Source organism: Lagenorhynchus albirostris, chromosome X, assembly GCF_949774975.1.
Source record: "Lagenorhynchus albirostris chromosome X, mLagAlb1.1, whole genome shotgun sequence".
In the NCBI taxonomy this organism is placed as follows: Eukaryota; Metazoa; Chordata; class Mammalia; order Artiodactyla; family Delphinidae; genus Lagenorhynchus; species Lagenorhynchus albirostris.
The window spans coordinates 114,382,015-114,395,559 of NC_083116.1; the positions used below are offsets into that span (position 1 = coordinate 114,382,015).

The window sequence follows — 13,545 nt, forward strand, 5'->3', positions numbered from 1 at the left end:
CTTTTGGCTTGATTCTTTAAAAAGAATCATCACAATACATTACAAATGGGAGCATATCAGGGATTCTCTTCTGAAAAACTGACCACCTACAAGGGTTAAGAATCACCTAACCCATCTTTCTACATCTGTTTCCTTATATATAATATAGCAATAATGGTAAAAGTTCTATCTTCTTGGAGTCTTTGTGAGAAAATTTTAAAAGCCTCTCAAAAGGTGAACTGCATAATAAGACAAAATATAGTAATTCAGAAGGTGGGAAGACAATGAAAGTACATTACATAAATAAGCAATAAAAACTTTGGGAACAGGATGTGGTACATTTGTAAAGACGAGCATGTGTATACTGTATAAGCCAGCAATTACTCTCCTACATACATAACTAAATGTAAGTATATATCCAAATATTCATGGTCAGGAGAATGGATACACATTGGAGTATATACACACAATTAAGTATTATATGAAGTGAAAGTGAATGAACTACAGTGACTAAACAAAACATGAATGAGTTCAGAAATACATCAAGTGAAAAAAGTAATATGCAGAGTGATACTATTTTTATAAAGCACAAAGACAAGCATAACTAAATGAGATGTTTAGAAAATGTATGCAACTATTTTATGAAAAAAAAAAAAACACCCTGAGAAGAGGCAGGGTAATGAGATGGGGAGGAGCACAGTTATAACTAAGACAATGTTGGTAATGTTCTAGTTAGTAAATTAAATGGCCAATTTATGAGTATCTGATTATTCTTATGCTTCAAAACATATATATGACATGCATTCTTTTGTGTGTATATATATAATATTACATAAATTTAGAAATGTAATAGTGACAAAACAGATGTCTGAGAAACAGTATCCTGTCATTTGCTATCTAAAAGAATTTAATTAGTATACTACACCACACATCTAGTTCTTCTGTTATTATTAATGGTGATACTATCTACATCTTTAAAAGTGTTTTGGTAAGATGCTCAGATAACATGCAATATAGTCTAGGTTTGTAAAAGAATAAACCTATAAAAACAGCCTATTTCATTTTCATATAATATATAGTAAGTTTTAAAGTTATTTTTCACAAAAAAAGTGTCAGAAAGATGCTTTCCTAAAGTCTTATTATCATGTAATAATTTCATCACTCTTCTTTACCTTTCAGTCTGAGCCTTCAGAAAATTTGCAGCTACCAATAATCATGTTTTTTTTTAACATCAAGAATGAGGATTTCTCTTTCTCTCTGTTTGTGTATTTATATCTATTCAGATTATAATGCTATATTCTAGGCCTTCAAAGGGATACAGACATATATACACAGCATAATCTCAGCTTTGCAAATTCTATATGTTTTTTTGTTTGTTTGTTTTTTTGCGGTACGCGGGCCTCTCACTGTTGTGGCCTCTCCCGTTGCGGAGCACAGGCTCCAGACGCGCAGGCTCAGTGGCTATGGCCCAGGGGTCCAGCCGCTCTGCGGCATGTGGGATCCTCCCGGACTGGGGCACGAACCCGTGTCCCCCGCCTCGGCAGGCGGACTCCCAACCACTGCGCCACCAGGGAAGCCCTCTATATGTTTTTAGTTTTATATTTGTCTTCAGAAAAATCGTCCTCAAGCTATCTGGGTACTGTGCCTAATAGTTCTATATCTAACTCCTGATTCATTACGTTAGGATTATAAAGAAAAGTTTAAAAAGATAATGGCTTTGCTTATTCATCATCAACCGAAACAACTGAAGAAAACTTAAAGGACTGAGTATTGAACTAAAATATATTGCTTAAATATAAAATAAAAAAAACAGTATCTTTCATATTGCCTTCAACAGGTACGCTAAGTAATGTAATTCATACTGTTTAAAAATTACATATAAAGTTTGTCCTCGTTTTTGGTCTGAAATGTACCAGTTTCAAATCCCAAGAGCCCAAGTCCATTTTTCAGGTCACCTAGAATGTCTGATTCAGGAAGGCTTAAACACTAACCCTGAAAATACAGCAAAAATAATATTTAAAGCTGTGTTTGAGATGAATGATAGACTATCCTGGCTGAGCTTTCATATGGTTTAATACTTACTACATGAACCACAGAATATAGCCTGCCTACCCCAGTATAATTTATATCCCCATTTTAGAACTTTACATGTACTTCACTACTACTTGAATCTTAATATCCCTATTACAACACACATTCTGTAAGACTGACTATTAATTATACACTAGCCTTTTACCTTTACAAGTTTTGAGTTTTCCATTTTCAACTCTAGGTTGCTTGAATATGTTGATAGGGATGGCAAATTCACAAGTAACCAAAATTAATTTCTGTATTCCATTTGAACATGGACATTTCAAAATATCATCCAGAATATGAAACATATATAGTTACCAATTTGCCTTAAATTCTAAAATCATCCGAAATTAAACCAAAATTCTTTATAAAAAATCACTCATTGTAGAAACAGGTCTTTCTTCATTGCCCCTCAGTACCAAAAGTAAGCAGAGAATCACTCCTTTAAATTTTGTGTGAAACAACAAACTAACTGAGAGAGTTTCCAAAGATCTTTTGCTATACAAGGTAACTAAAATTGCCATTTATTAAGCACCCACTAAAATGCCAGATCATGAACTAGATCAATTTCCAATATTCACATAAATTCACCTACAATAATCCAACAAGGTGGTTGGTGATCCACTTTACAAATAAAGACACAGTTATCAGAGATATGAAGTAATCTGTCCAAGTTCATACAGTTTGTAAAGAGCAGAGCCATAATGAATTCAGATCTACTTTATATCAAAGCTCACTAACCTATTTTGCCATAAAAGGTAAGAGTAAATAATATAAAGTGTCAACTAGGAAGGTAAAGGACGTAATATTCATATAGATAAAACATAATAAAGTAAAATATGATAGTACTGTCAATAAACTCATAGGCCAAATTTTCTTGCTTAAATCCTTAATAAAACACAAAAAAATCATTTCTAAGGCTATTTTTACAAAATTGTGTAATCTTTTATTTTAATTTTTTGCTATTTATAAATACATGCCCTAACAATTTAAACCACAAATACCAGTTCAATTAAGTCCTAAAAAAGCTCTTATTTTCTCTTGGGTATTTACCTTGAGTAAATAACAACCCAATTAAGATAAAACAGGTTAGATCAAATTCAAGCAGGAATATTTTTTTAAAAGGGTTATATACTCAATATGTTCACTTACATTTTTATTTAAAAATGTATATTTAAAGAATAACTCATAAATAGTTTACTTTTACTGATATGTATTTAAAATGGTGTAAAGGTAACAAAAATGAGTAGAAAGCACACACACACATAATTTAGAGGAAGATGTCCATCAAAAAGAACCATTTCCTCTATTGACCTTTGAAGACTATTTTTTCCATTTTCTTGAACAAAGAGTTAGAAAGGAACAAAATACATCAGACAGGTAAATATGGAAAAAAAAATCAAACAAATGAACTGTCATAAAATCAGAATAACAACTTAAGTAAAGATATTTATTAGAGGAAAGACCAAAGCAGTGGCACAGTTGTTTCTGGTGCTTAAGTTGGGATGACAGTAACTAGTCTTCTTTATGGTTTTCTGTATTTTTTAAATTAATGAGTATTATTATTTTATAAACTTTTTTAAAGGACAAAAGACCTAATAATTATGCAGTAAAATTAAAAAATTATGGCACAATACTAAATGAAAAAGACCATTTTGAAAATATATATGTGTATATGGATGAAAACAGACAAAATGGCAAGTAAAACAAGCAAAATGATAACAGGCATTTTCTTTGGGTGGAAAGATTACAAGCAATGTTTTTTTTCTTTTCATTACTCTAAATTTTTCTATAAAGCATATTACACTGCTTTTATAATATAAAAAATATAGAAATTAGAGGAGTATAGAGTGTGCTACATACAAACCTTTACACAGATGGCATACAACATCAACGGAACGAATACAAGCTAGGACCATAAAAGCTCCCTTTCAACATCTAAAAAAACTTCCAGTTCTCAGTGAAGATTCTCTCAGTTAAGATGTTTTGAACAGTACATGCTATTTCTTCAAATTTTAGAGGGTGGGAAAGGAAACTGTTGACCATGCAGTAGGTAAAAAAGCACATATTTAAAATAGATTGATGTTTTTAGAAAGGTTTCTAAAATTTCTCTTTTCTTTGTATTTTTTCTTCTCAAAAATTATTTACAACCATCTTAGGTGAAAGACTATTGACCTTTTTTTTTTTTTTCTAACTTCAAGCTGGGAATGGTAAGGGAAAGAAGTATGTTTCAAACACTATCCAGAAAATCAGTGATACTCAAGGACATGGAAAAATGAGTCTTAAAAGGATGAAAAACAAGCAAGCCCATGAGAAAACACAAGAACATTTTATAATATATAATTTAGAAGGGACCATTTCAGGTAAGAGTATATCAGCAGAACTTGAATTTTAAAACGAAGTCTTCATTTTACAATTGCATGTGAATCTACAACTATCTCAAAATAAAAAGTTTACTTACAAATTAAATTAAAAAATTTTTTAAATAAACAAAAAAGGAAGTTTTCACTCTGCATTTAACAGTTCAAAATCTGATTTAAAATGTTTCACATGTTGAAATTTTTCTCTCAGTATCTCCTTCACTGTATATGTAGCTGAAGAAAACTAACACCAAATGGAGAAAAAAATCTGTACATTTATTATTTAAAACAAACTTGTTATTCTAGTTCTTTGTATCAAGTCTTTTTCTCATCCATTTTATAATTAATAATACTTTACTTTTGTTTTTCACTTCACATTTGTGAACCATTTTTAATACATCTAATTTGATTCTCACAATAATAGATAGAATTATTTCTGTTTATAGATGGTTTGTCCAAGGTGAAATGCTCATGAAATAACAGGGCTAAGCCTCAAATCTCCCAATACTCACTGTCCCCACCCTCCGTCCCTTGCCCCAAGTATTCTAAGTTCCACCAAAGTTTCACCTGGCAAACCGATACTTTTGCACCCATTTCTTAACTAGTGACAATCTAATTAATCATTTTTTGTGTTTGAACTAGAAAAAATTTTAAATGGTGCAGTAGAATAATTTTAGGTTAAGCTGATACTCATTAGGGTAGGCATCATGGCAATTATTTCAATGCTGACAAGAAGTGCGTGGGTACCTGTCTCATTTTTCTGTTTCAGGTGCTGACAGTGCTCTAAATATCTGAAGCTTCAGTTCTTTGTGAGAATTCTTCCCATTTAAGATTTTAAAACCAGTTTCCCTTTTTTCTCAAATGTGTTATTATATCTTATGTGGGGAAGAGGTGTTGGGGGAAAGAATCTCTTTAAAAGACTTCAACTATAACTGTCTAAACCCATCACATTTGAAAATAAGAAAAACAGATACAGTAAGATTAAATAAATTCTTCCAAACAGAGCTTGTTAAAAGAAATTTCTCTTTCTCCTCTAATGTTTGCATTACTTTAAATATAAGTAGCCAATATCAAGAAGCACTTTCCACTTACTTCATAGTACTACTCCTTTGTGTTAAGAAGGGAAAAGAAAAGCTATTTGTGACAGTTTATTTTTAGATATTGATCATCTCATCTTGCTCAAAGGGAATAAAAATAATTAAAGTTGAGTGAAAATAATTTGAAGTACAGCATATTTCAAAGCATAACTATCATCATAACTGTTCAGATGAGATTTCTTGAAAGCCTGGTAATAAATGCATGCCCTAGATATTTTTTTTTAAATCTACACTTTGCTTATTCAAGTTGGCCTCTTTTACTGGCAGCTTAAGTTTAATTCTGTCTTTAGATACTGCATACAATTCCAAGTGAATGAGATGATTAGTGTGTATTTAATGGCTGAATGAGACCATTAGATGGACACTGACTGTTTGTAAACTACGTAATTTATTTTAAAATATAATAAGTATTCATCTATGCTGTGCTCTTTCATCAAACTGAAAGTAGTATTTCTTCAATGTACATAGCATTCATTTTGTTTTTCTGATAACTCAAATTCATTTTAGAAAATCTGAAAAATACAGAAACATAGTCTAAATAAACTAAAATCACCTGTAGTTTCATCATCAAGAAGCAAACACTTAACTGTTTTATTTCATCATTTTAATTACCATCCTCATTCCTATTGCCAAGATAGGGAGCAACAGACCACAGAGCCCAGAAAGACTTGGTATCAAAGATATGACATCACACAACAGTAGAAAAATAATAGATTATTTAAGAGATGATTTACAAACATTCATATCACGCCTACAATTAAGTTTCCTCTAAAAAAATATATTTTGTTAGTGTTATATAACAGCATAGTGTTTCAGAAGTTTCGTTCACTTTCATTCTAGCACTGGAAAATGGTTATCAGGATCAATATTTTTATTTTAATTAATGAATAAACTGAGATGTAAAGTGATGGGTGTCTCTGGATATCTCTGGGGTTCTTCATATGAGTAGCAGAGACAGAACTGCAGTTTTTACACTGGAGTTGAAATAAAAATAAGTAATGATTTAAGCATTTAATTCTAGATTTTTCTGGAAGAGTATAAATGAGTATGTGCTAACTACATGGGATAACTGGGGCTCAGGTCAATTTATTTTAACAAGTAAGTAATGAGCACAACATTGTTCCTGTTTTCAAGAAGATAACAGTCTAATGGAAGTCAGATAATTATGATTCACAGCAGAATATAACTGACAAGATGTAAAATGCATGTAAAGTAAGTTTAAGGGATTTCTACCTTTGCTCATACAACAAGCAATTGTAGCTGGTAAGTCAACAAAGGGGACAAACTGTAATCATAAAAAATAATTAATACAGAAAAAGGAACAAAGACCAGATTGGAGACATAGAAGACAAAGAGCAAGGTGGTATATTTAATTTAATCGCAACCACATCAACCATGGTTGATTAAATATAAATGGTCAAAGTAGGGGGTATACAAACAATTATGAGAAATAGTAAAAGTTTCATGAGTGGGGTGGCATTTCCTAGAGGTCTTAAAGGATGGGACATAATTTTGACAGGCAGTGATACAAAGATATATGGGACATGTTCTGAGGAGGCCTCACAACATAAAAAGATGAAACTGCAAGATCTATTTTACCAATAACTCATCTACATGAACTGGAGTACAATTAAGATACAAAGGAGTACTAGAAGATAAAATTGAAATTATGTTAGAACCTTACTTGGAGTCCTTTGAATTCCAAAGAGGAATTTGTAATCAATTTGGAAATTAGGGGAAAATCACTGAAAGCGACAGAATTGGAGCTGGGCTTTGGGATGACTAGTCTGAAAGTGATCCATTATATACTTATAAGTAGATTAAATCAGAATGTCATGAAGATGTATTTTATTTTATTTTTTTTTGGTGGTACGCGGGCCTCTCACTGTTGTGGCCTCTCCCGTTGCGGAGCACAGGCTCCAGACGCGCAGGCTCAGCGGCCATGGCTCATGGGCGTAGCCGCTCCATGGCATGTGGGACCTTCCCGACCGGGGCACGAACCCGTGTCCCCTGCATCGGCAGGCGGACTCTCAACCACTGCGCCACCAGGGAAGCCCTGAAGATGTATTTTATTGAGAGAAATTTACAACTAATATTTCCTTTAAGGTACCACATAAAAGACCTCGTTAAAGTAAGTGAATTAAGATATCAAGTCAGGTAACATGTTGGGAGGGGGTAGGCAAGGCAAGAACCAAGAACACCCATATACAGAGAAGTTTCTGTTTGGAAGCATCTTAAAGGTGACACATGGAACAGGACATGTGATGGGAAAATGAGAGTGAGGTAGAAGGAACTGTGAGAAATGTCATGAGCTACTGAACTTTTAAAAAAACAGAAATGGGTAATGTTTCTGCTACCCAAGAAGGGCAAGACATTCTCTTCAAAAGAAGGGCAAGAAGAAGGGCAAGGCATCCTCTTCCCAAGAAGGGCAAGGCATCCTCTTCAAAACAGAGTGTACAGTGGTCAAGGGTACAGAAAGTCCTTCTACGTCCTCTGTATACTTGGAGTATTTCAATTACTTGGTCAAGACAGAATGTACTTAAAGTTCAATCTGTAAAAGTATCTCTCTCTCTCTTCTACCTAATGTTTCCTGATCTGTAAATAGCAAAACTTGAACCCATTATGCCTTGACGTAAGATTACTAAAGAGAATGTTGAGCCAAACAGTGCAGCTGTTAAAAGGTCCTGTTATGAGCATGAACAAGCCTCTGAGGGCAATATCAGAATGGCATATGTCTTCTATGAAGTAGAGGTCTATAGCAGGTGTTCATACGTTCTGGAAACAAAAACTGCATCACTTGTTACTTAGATGGTAGGTTCTTAAAATAGCAGAATGGGTGGGTTAGTCCTATCTTACACAAACTGCACTTCCACCCCTGCACATGCCTCTACAGGAAATTTTAAGTCATTGAAAATCATTTCAGCCATTCGTAATGTAACATTTGAAGGTTAGCGTGACAGAGGTATGCTCTGGAACCTGTGAGTTCTAAACATAGAAAACTTTCCACTTTTGACTTCACTCTACGGTAAAAGTTAAAAGAAAGGTAATTTTTTTTAAAGATCACTCTGTTTATCTACTTTTGATATGGGAAAACATTAAGTATGAATGAATTCAGTGAAAATAAATACACCTGATTCTCCTTCAAGATTTTCAAGAAAACTTATCAGAGTTGCCATTTAGAATTGCAGTCTTTGTTTACAAGGCAACAAAGAGTGGGCCAATTACTCAAAAGTTAACCTTAAACTGGCCATCCAGATCCAGATGTTTAAAGGAGACACAAGAAATTAAAAACATCCACTTTCTGTCACAATTATGCATGGAAATGACATTATTTTAGAAGGTGACATCAGATGGATTGTATTCTCATAGAATGGATAATATGTATGAGTTTCTCATGTTTAAAAAGTTGAAAAATAAACTCAATTCTCCCATTTAATTCCACAGTATTTCAATTATTTTGGGTCTCACGTATAAATGAAAACCTTAAGTAATACATATAATAGTTATCACAGATTTTGTCATGTAGCGGATAATAATAATTATTGTATTATTATGACTTTTGGCATATAGATTGCTACTGAACACATATCCAACGTACCATGAATGATTATCATACAAATACTGTGTAGTAGGTACCCTTAAAGCAGAGAAAACTTCTTTCTCTCATGGTAAAAGGGAAGAAACTAATAGTCTATTATCCACATCTCAAATCTCTGGTCAAGTTTAATGGCTTTAAAAAAAACAGCTTTAGAAACATATTTTTGAAGAAATGTCACTGACAATACAGATCTACAAGAAAAATTACCCATAGATTATATTACTGTTCTTTCATTCCTATGCCCTAGAACAGTGTATGAGAATCAGAATCACCTGGAAAACTAGTAAACATGCAGATTCCTGGGCACTCCCCACAGTACATTTGGAGTGTGTGCCAAGAATCTGAATTTCTAACAAGTTTCTGTGTGATGATAATGCTACTGGCCCACGAACCACACTGGACTAGCATAGCCCTAGAACATAAGTCAGCAAACTGTGGCCCAGGGCTAAATTCAACCTGCTGCTTGTTTTTGTAAAACAAGTTTTATTGGCACATCACCATGTCCATTGATTTCACTTACACATTGTCTGCGGCTGCTTTTGCAGTTGAATACTTGGATCAAACATCATATAGCCTATATCATTAAAGCCTACAAAACCTTACCTACTTAAAATTTGGCCTTTCACAGAAAACGTTTGCTGACCTTTGCCCTAAAATGCCACTCTTCTCCCTAATATCCAGTTGAAATCTTTGACATTCAGAAATAAAATTTACTGATAACAAATATGAAGACATGTAGTGAGACAACAGCATTTCAGGGCTGATAAAATGTTTATCATCTTCATCCATGTTTGTGACTAACAGCAGTGAGTTACTTTCTTACTGCTGTGATATAATCCTGATGAATGTCTGCTGTATTCCACAATTAAAAGTCATAAACTTACTCTTTCTATAAACCTGCAATTTCACAGAAATGGTGCTAATAAAATCTATACGGTACAACAGAAAATATACTGAAACATTTAAGATTGTATTAAAAAATTTTCTTATTTGAGAAAATACAGGCAATATAAGAAAATTATCCCTCGTCATAAAGGACAGGGAGTAGAAGGATAAATTAAATCATGAATTTCCCCAATAATCTTCTGTATCATCACATTTTATCCTCTGCTTTCCCTATTTCTGCATCACTGGATAGTTTAACAAAAAATGGCACCCTGAGAAAGTACCAGCAGTAGCAGCAATAGGTTGACATGAGGCTTACACAGAGTGGTGGTGGCTAGCCTCACACCTCTCAGATGTGTTTTATTATTAGATTTAAACAAATTTTTGCAGGATATGTACTAGTCAATTCACTCCTCTACCACTTCTCCATGTTATGCCAGGACATTCATATCAGCTGCTGCACTACTGAACACGTTTGATTTGGAGTCCCTGGCTTAAATAATATTCAAAGTAAAAAAAACTGGGTCATGTAAATAGATCATTTAAATGATTAAGGTGATAATTAAAGGCTATTATGTATATTTGTTTGTATGTATACCTATATAAATGAAACTACAGTCGTACTAATAAGGAACTAATGGTGTCTTAGAGCAAAAGTCTCAGATTGTTATTCAAATGTATTAATTTAATTTTGTGAAAGGCCATACAGTTTAGTTATCCCCACTAAAAGTGTGAGAGTAACCTACTTATTTATTATAAAGCTGTCTCTGGAGGTTCAGATCACTTTTACATCTGCTGATAAATAAAACTCTTGTTTACTGGGCTATATGCATAGTTTTCCAATGAATTATGTATTTGGTTTCTTTTGAACCATTTGTCTTTGAATGAGAAAAATCCCAAACCAGTATTTTATAATCTCTTGGTAAATACAAGTACTTCTTATTGTTAGAATATGAGATAGCTAATAAATTAACTGAAGAAAAATTTCCAGCTAATACCTGTTGCACGATTGTTGTTAATTCCAAGCAGAGCTGTATGACATTATTCCTTGTAACTGAATAGTCTGTGACAGCAGCAAATGGTGATCTATAAAGGAAAAAGGAAAACGGTGATTAATAGGAACAGCTTTTGAAAGTTCCCCAAATACAATAGCCTAAAATAAGATTTTGAGTAATATGAAATGAATTGTTCTGAAGTTTACATAGTGATAAACAATATTCGGAACATATTTAAGGAAGAAAATCGAGGGAAATGCTTGGAAGAGAATTCAAGAAAAATGTTTGCTTTCCATCAAATTTCTCTTTTTTTAGTGCTTAATATTTAAAAGTTCTTTCGTACTTCTTACGAGGTCTCTTCACTACATCTAAAATAAAACAACACCAAAAAGGCATGCTTTAGCAAAGACATTTTAGTTTATTTTCAAATGAAAGTAAGATTTTGAGTCCAGTGGCTTCTTGAAATAGTCACAATTCAGAGCTAGTCTAATGACAGCTATCACCTACCGAGGACTTACTATATGCCAGTTACTTTTCTAAATGCTTTACATGTACCAACTAATTTTCACAACTCTTATAAGACAGGCACTATTATCATTCCCATTTTACATATAAGAAATGTGAGGTAGAGAAAGGTTAAGTGAAAACTAGTAAATGGTGGAGCTAGTATTCAAACCCAGGAAGTCTGACTCCAGACTCCACAGCCCAGAGTTAAACACTAACATACCTACCTACTCTATGAACTTAAGTAGGTTTTTATTTGTACCAAATCAATTACTTACATCACTTCACATCCCTTTTCAAACAACTTGGCATGTAAATAATATATATTGGTATGAGGTTTATATTTTCAAGAATGTTATAGACAGCAGCAGTCTTCCCAAGCAAGTGTTTTGCCACCAAATGAATTCAGTGCCTTTCCATTAGTCCTTATCCTCTCTCTTGTCTAAGAATGCCAGTCAGGTTTTTGTGGGGCCAAAGCTTATATGATTTGGGAGGCCCAGTTTAAAGAAAACAAAATCACAAATAGAAAAGAAGGTATGGGGGTAAATATTTAGTCAGATTACTAGAACTTTAGTGCTTTGGATCTCTCTACTGATAACTCTTAAGGCAATTTACTATAAATGATTATAAAAGACTGCTTCCTGGTTACAAACTGAATTTGTCTCTCTTCTAGAAAACTCTACAACTCAAGCACCTCCCATTGTCACAGGGGTCCACAGGAGAGGCCCTTTATTGGTTACATTTTTTAAAAAACGTATTTTTCACTTATGTATTTTGGCCATTCTAATAGCTATGTAGAGGCTTATCACAGATTTAACTTGCATTTCCCCAAAGTTATATGTATTTGCTCTATCTATATATTATCTATATTTAATCGTTAACTATATTTCCCTGATAATTTTCTAACTGGTTGTGCTGACTTGTGCATATTTGCTATCCATATATAATCTTTAGTGAAATGTCTGCTCAAGCCCTTTGCCCATTCTTTATTTAGATTTTTGGCATTACTATTGAGTTTAGAGACTTCTCCGTATTTTCTGTATGTAAGTCCTTTGTTGAATAGGTAACCTGTAAAATTTCTTCTCAGTCTATGGCTTCTCTTTCCATCCTTCAACAGAATCTTTAGCAGGTCAAAAGTTTTTTATTTTAATGAGGTCAAATTTATCGATAATTTCTTTTCTGGATTGCACCTTTAGCCTTACATCTAAGAAATCTTCACCTGACTCTAACTCAAGTTTTCTTCTAAAAGTTTTTTATTTTACTTTTAGATCTATGACCCATTTTTAACTCAATTTTTGTATAAGGTGTGAGGTTTGGGTCGAGGTTCACTTTTTTCCCTCTGCCTATCCAAGTGTTCCAACACCATTTGTTGAAAAACTAACCATTCTCCACTGAATTGCTTTTGCTCCTTTGTCAAAAACTGGCTAACCATATGCATAAAGTTCTGGACTCTCTGTGTCTATCTTGCCACCAATACCAGTTTTGATTACTGAAGTTATATAATATTTAAAATAGTATTAAAAAACTTCAAAATTGATGAAGTATTATGGTCCCTTTATTTTTTAATACAAATTTTAGAATCATACTGTCTGTAGCTATAAAAAATTCTGCTGTAATTTTTATGTGAATTTTATTAAACCTACAGGAAGATTTGAGAATTGACATCTTTACTAAGTTGAGTCTTCCAATCCATGAACACAGTATGTCTCTCCATTTATTTAGGTCTTGTTTCATTTTATACATCAGTGTTTTATAGTTTTCACATACAAATCCTGTAGATATTTTGCTAAATTTATATGTAGGCATCTCATTAATTCTAGAGCAACTGTAAATTATACCACGTTTTTACTTTTTGTTTCCAACTGTACATTGCTAGTATACAAGAATGTGATAAATTTTTCTGTGTAGACTTCATATTCTACAACCTTGTCAAATTCACTTACTAGTTCAAAAAGATGTTTTGTAGCTATCTTGGAATATTCTACACACAGACATATATTATCTGCAAATAGGAAAAGTTTTATTTTTTCCTTTCTAATCTCTAGACCTTTTAC

The 13,545-nt window shown here is 33.0% G+C and overlaps 1 protein-coding gene across 4 annotated transcripts in view; it reads right to left on the reverse strand.

Moving 5' to 3' along the window:
• CNKSR2 (connector enhancer of kinase suppressor of Ras 2) overlaps positions 1-13,545 on the reverse strand; it is a 258,143-nt gene that overhangs the window by 173,206 nt on the left and 71,392 nt on the right. For all 4 annotated transcript variants that reach the window (XM_060137023.1, XM_060137022.1, XM_060137021.1 and 1 more), the window contains exon 4: positions 10,991-11,078. In XM_060137023.1, coding sequence (XP_059993006.1) covers positions 10,991-11,078 — 88 coding nt within the window. The remainder of the gene's footprint in view (positions 1-10,990; positions 11,079-13,545) is intronic.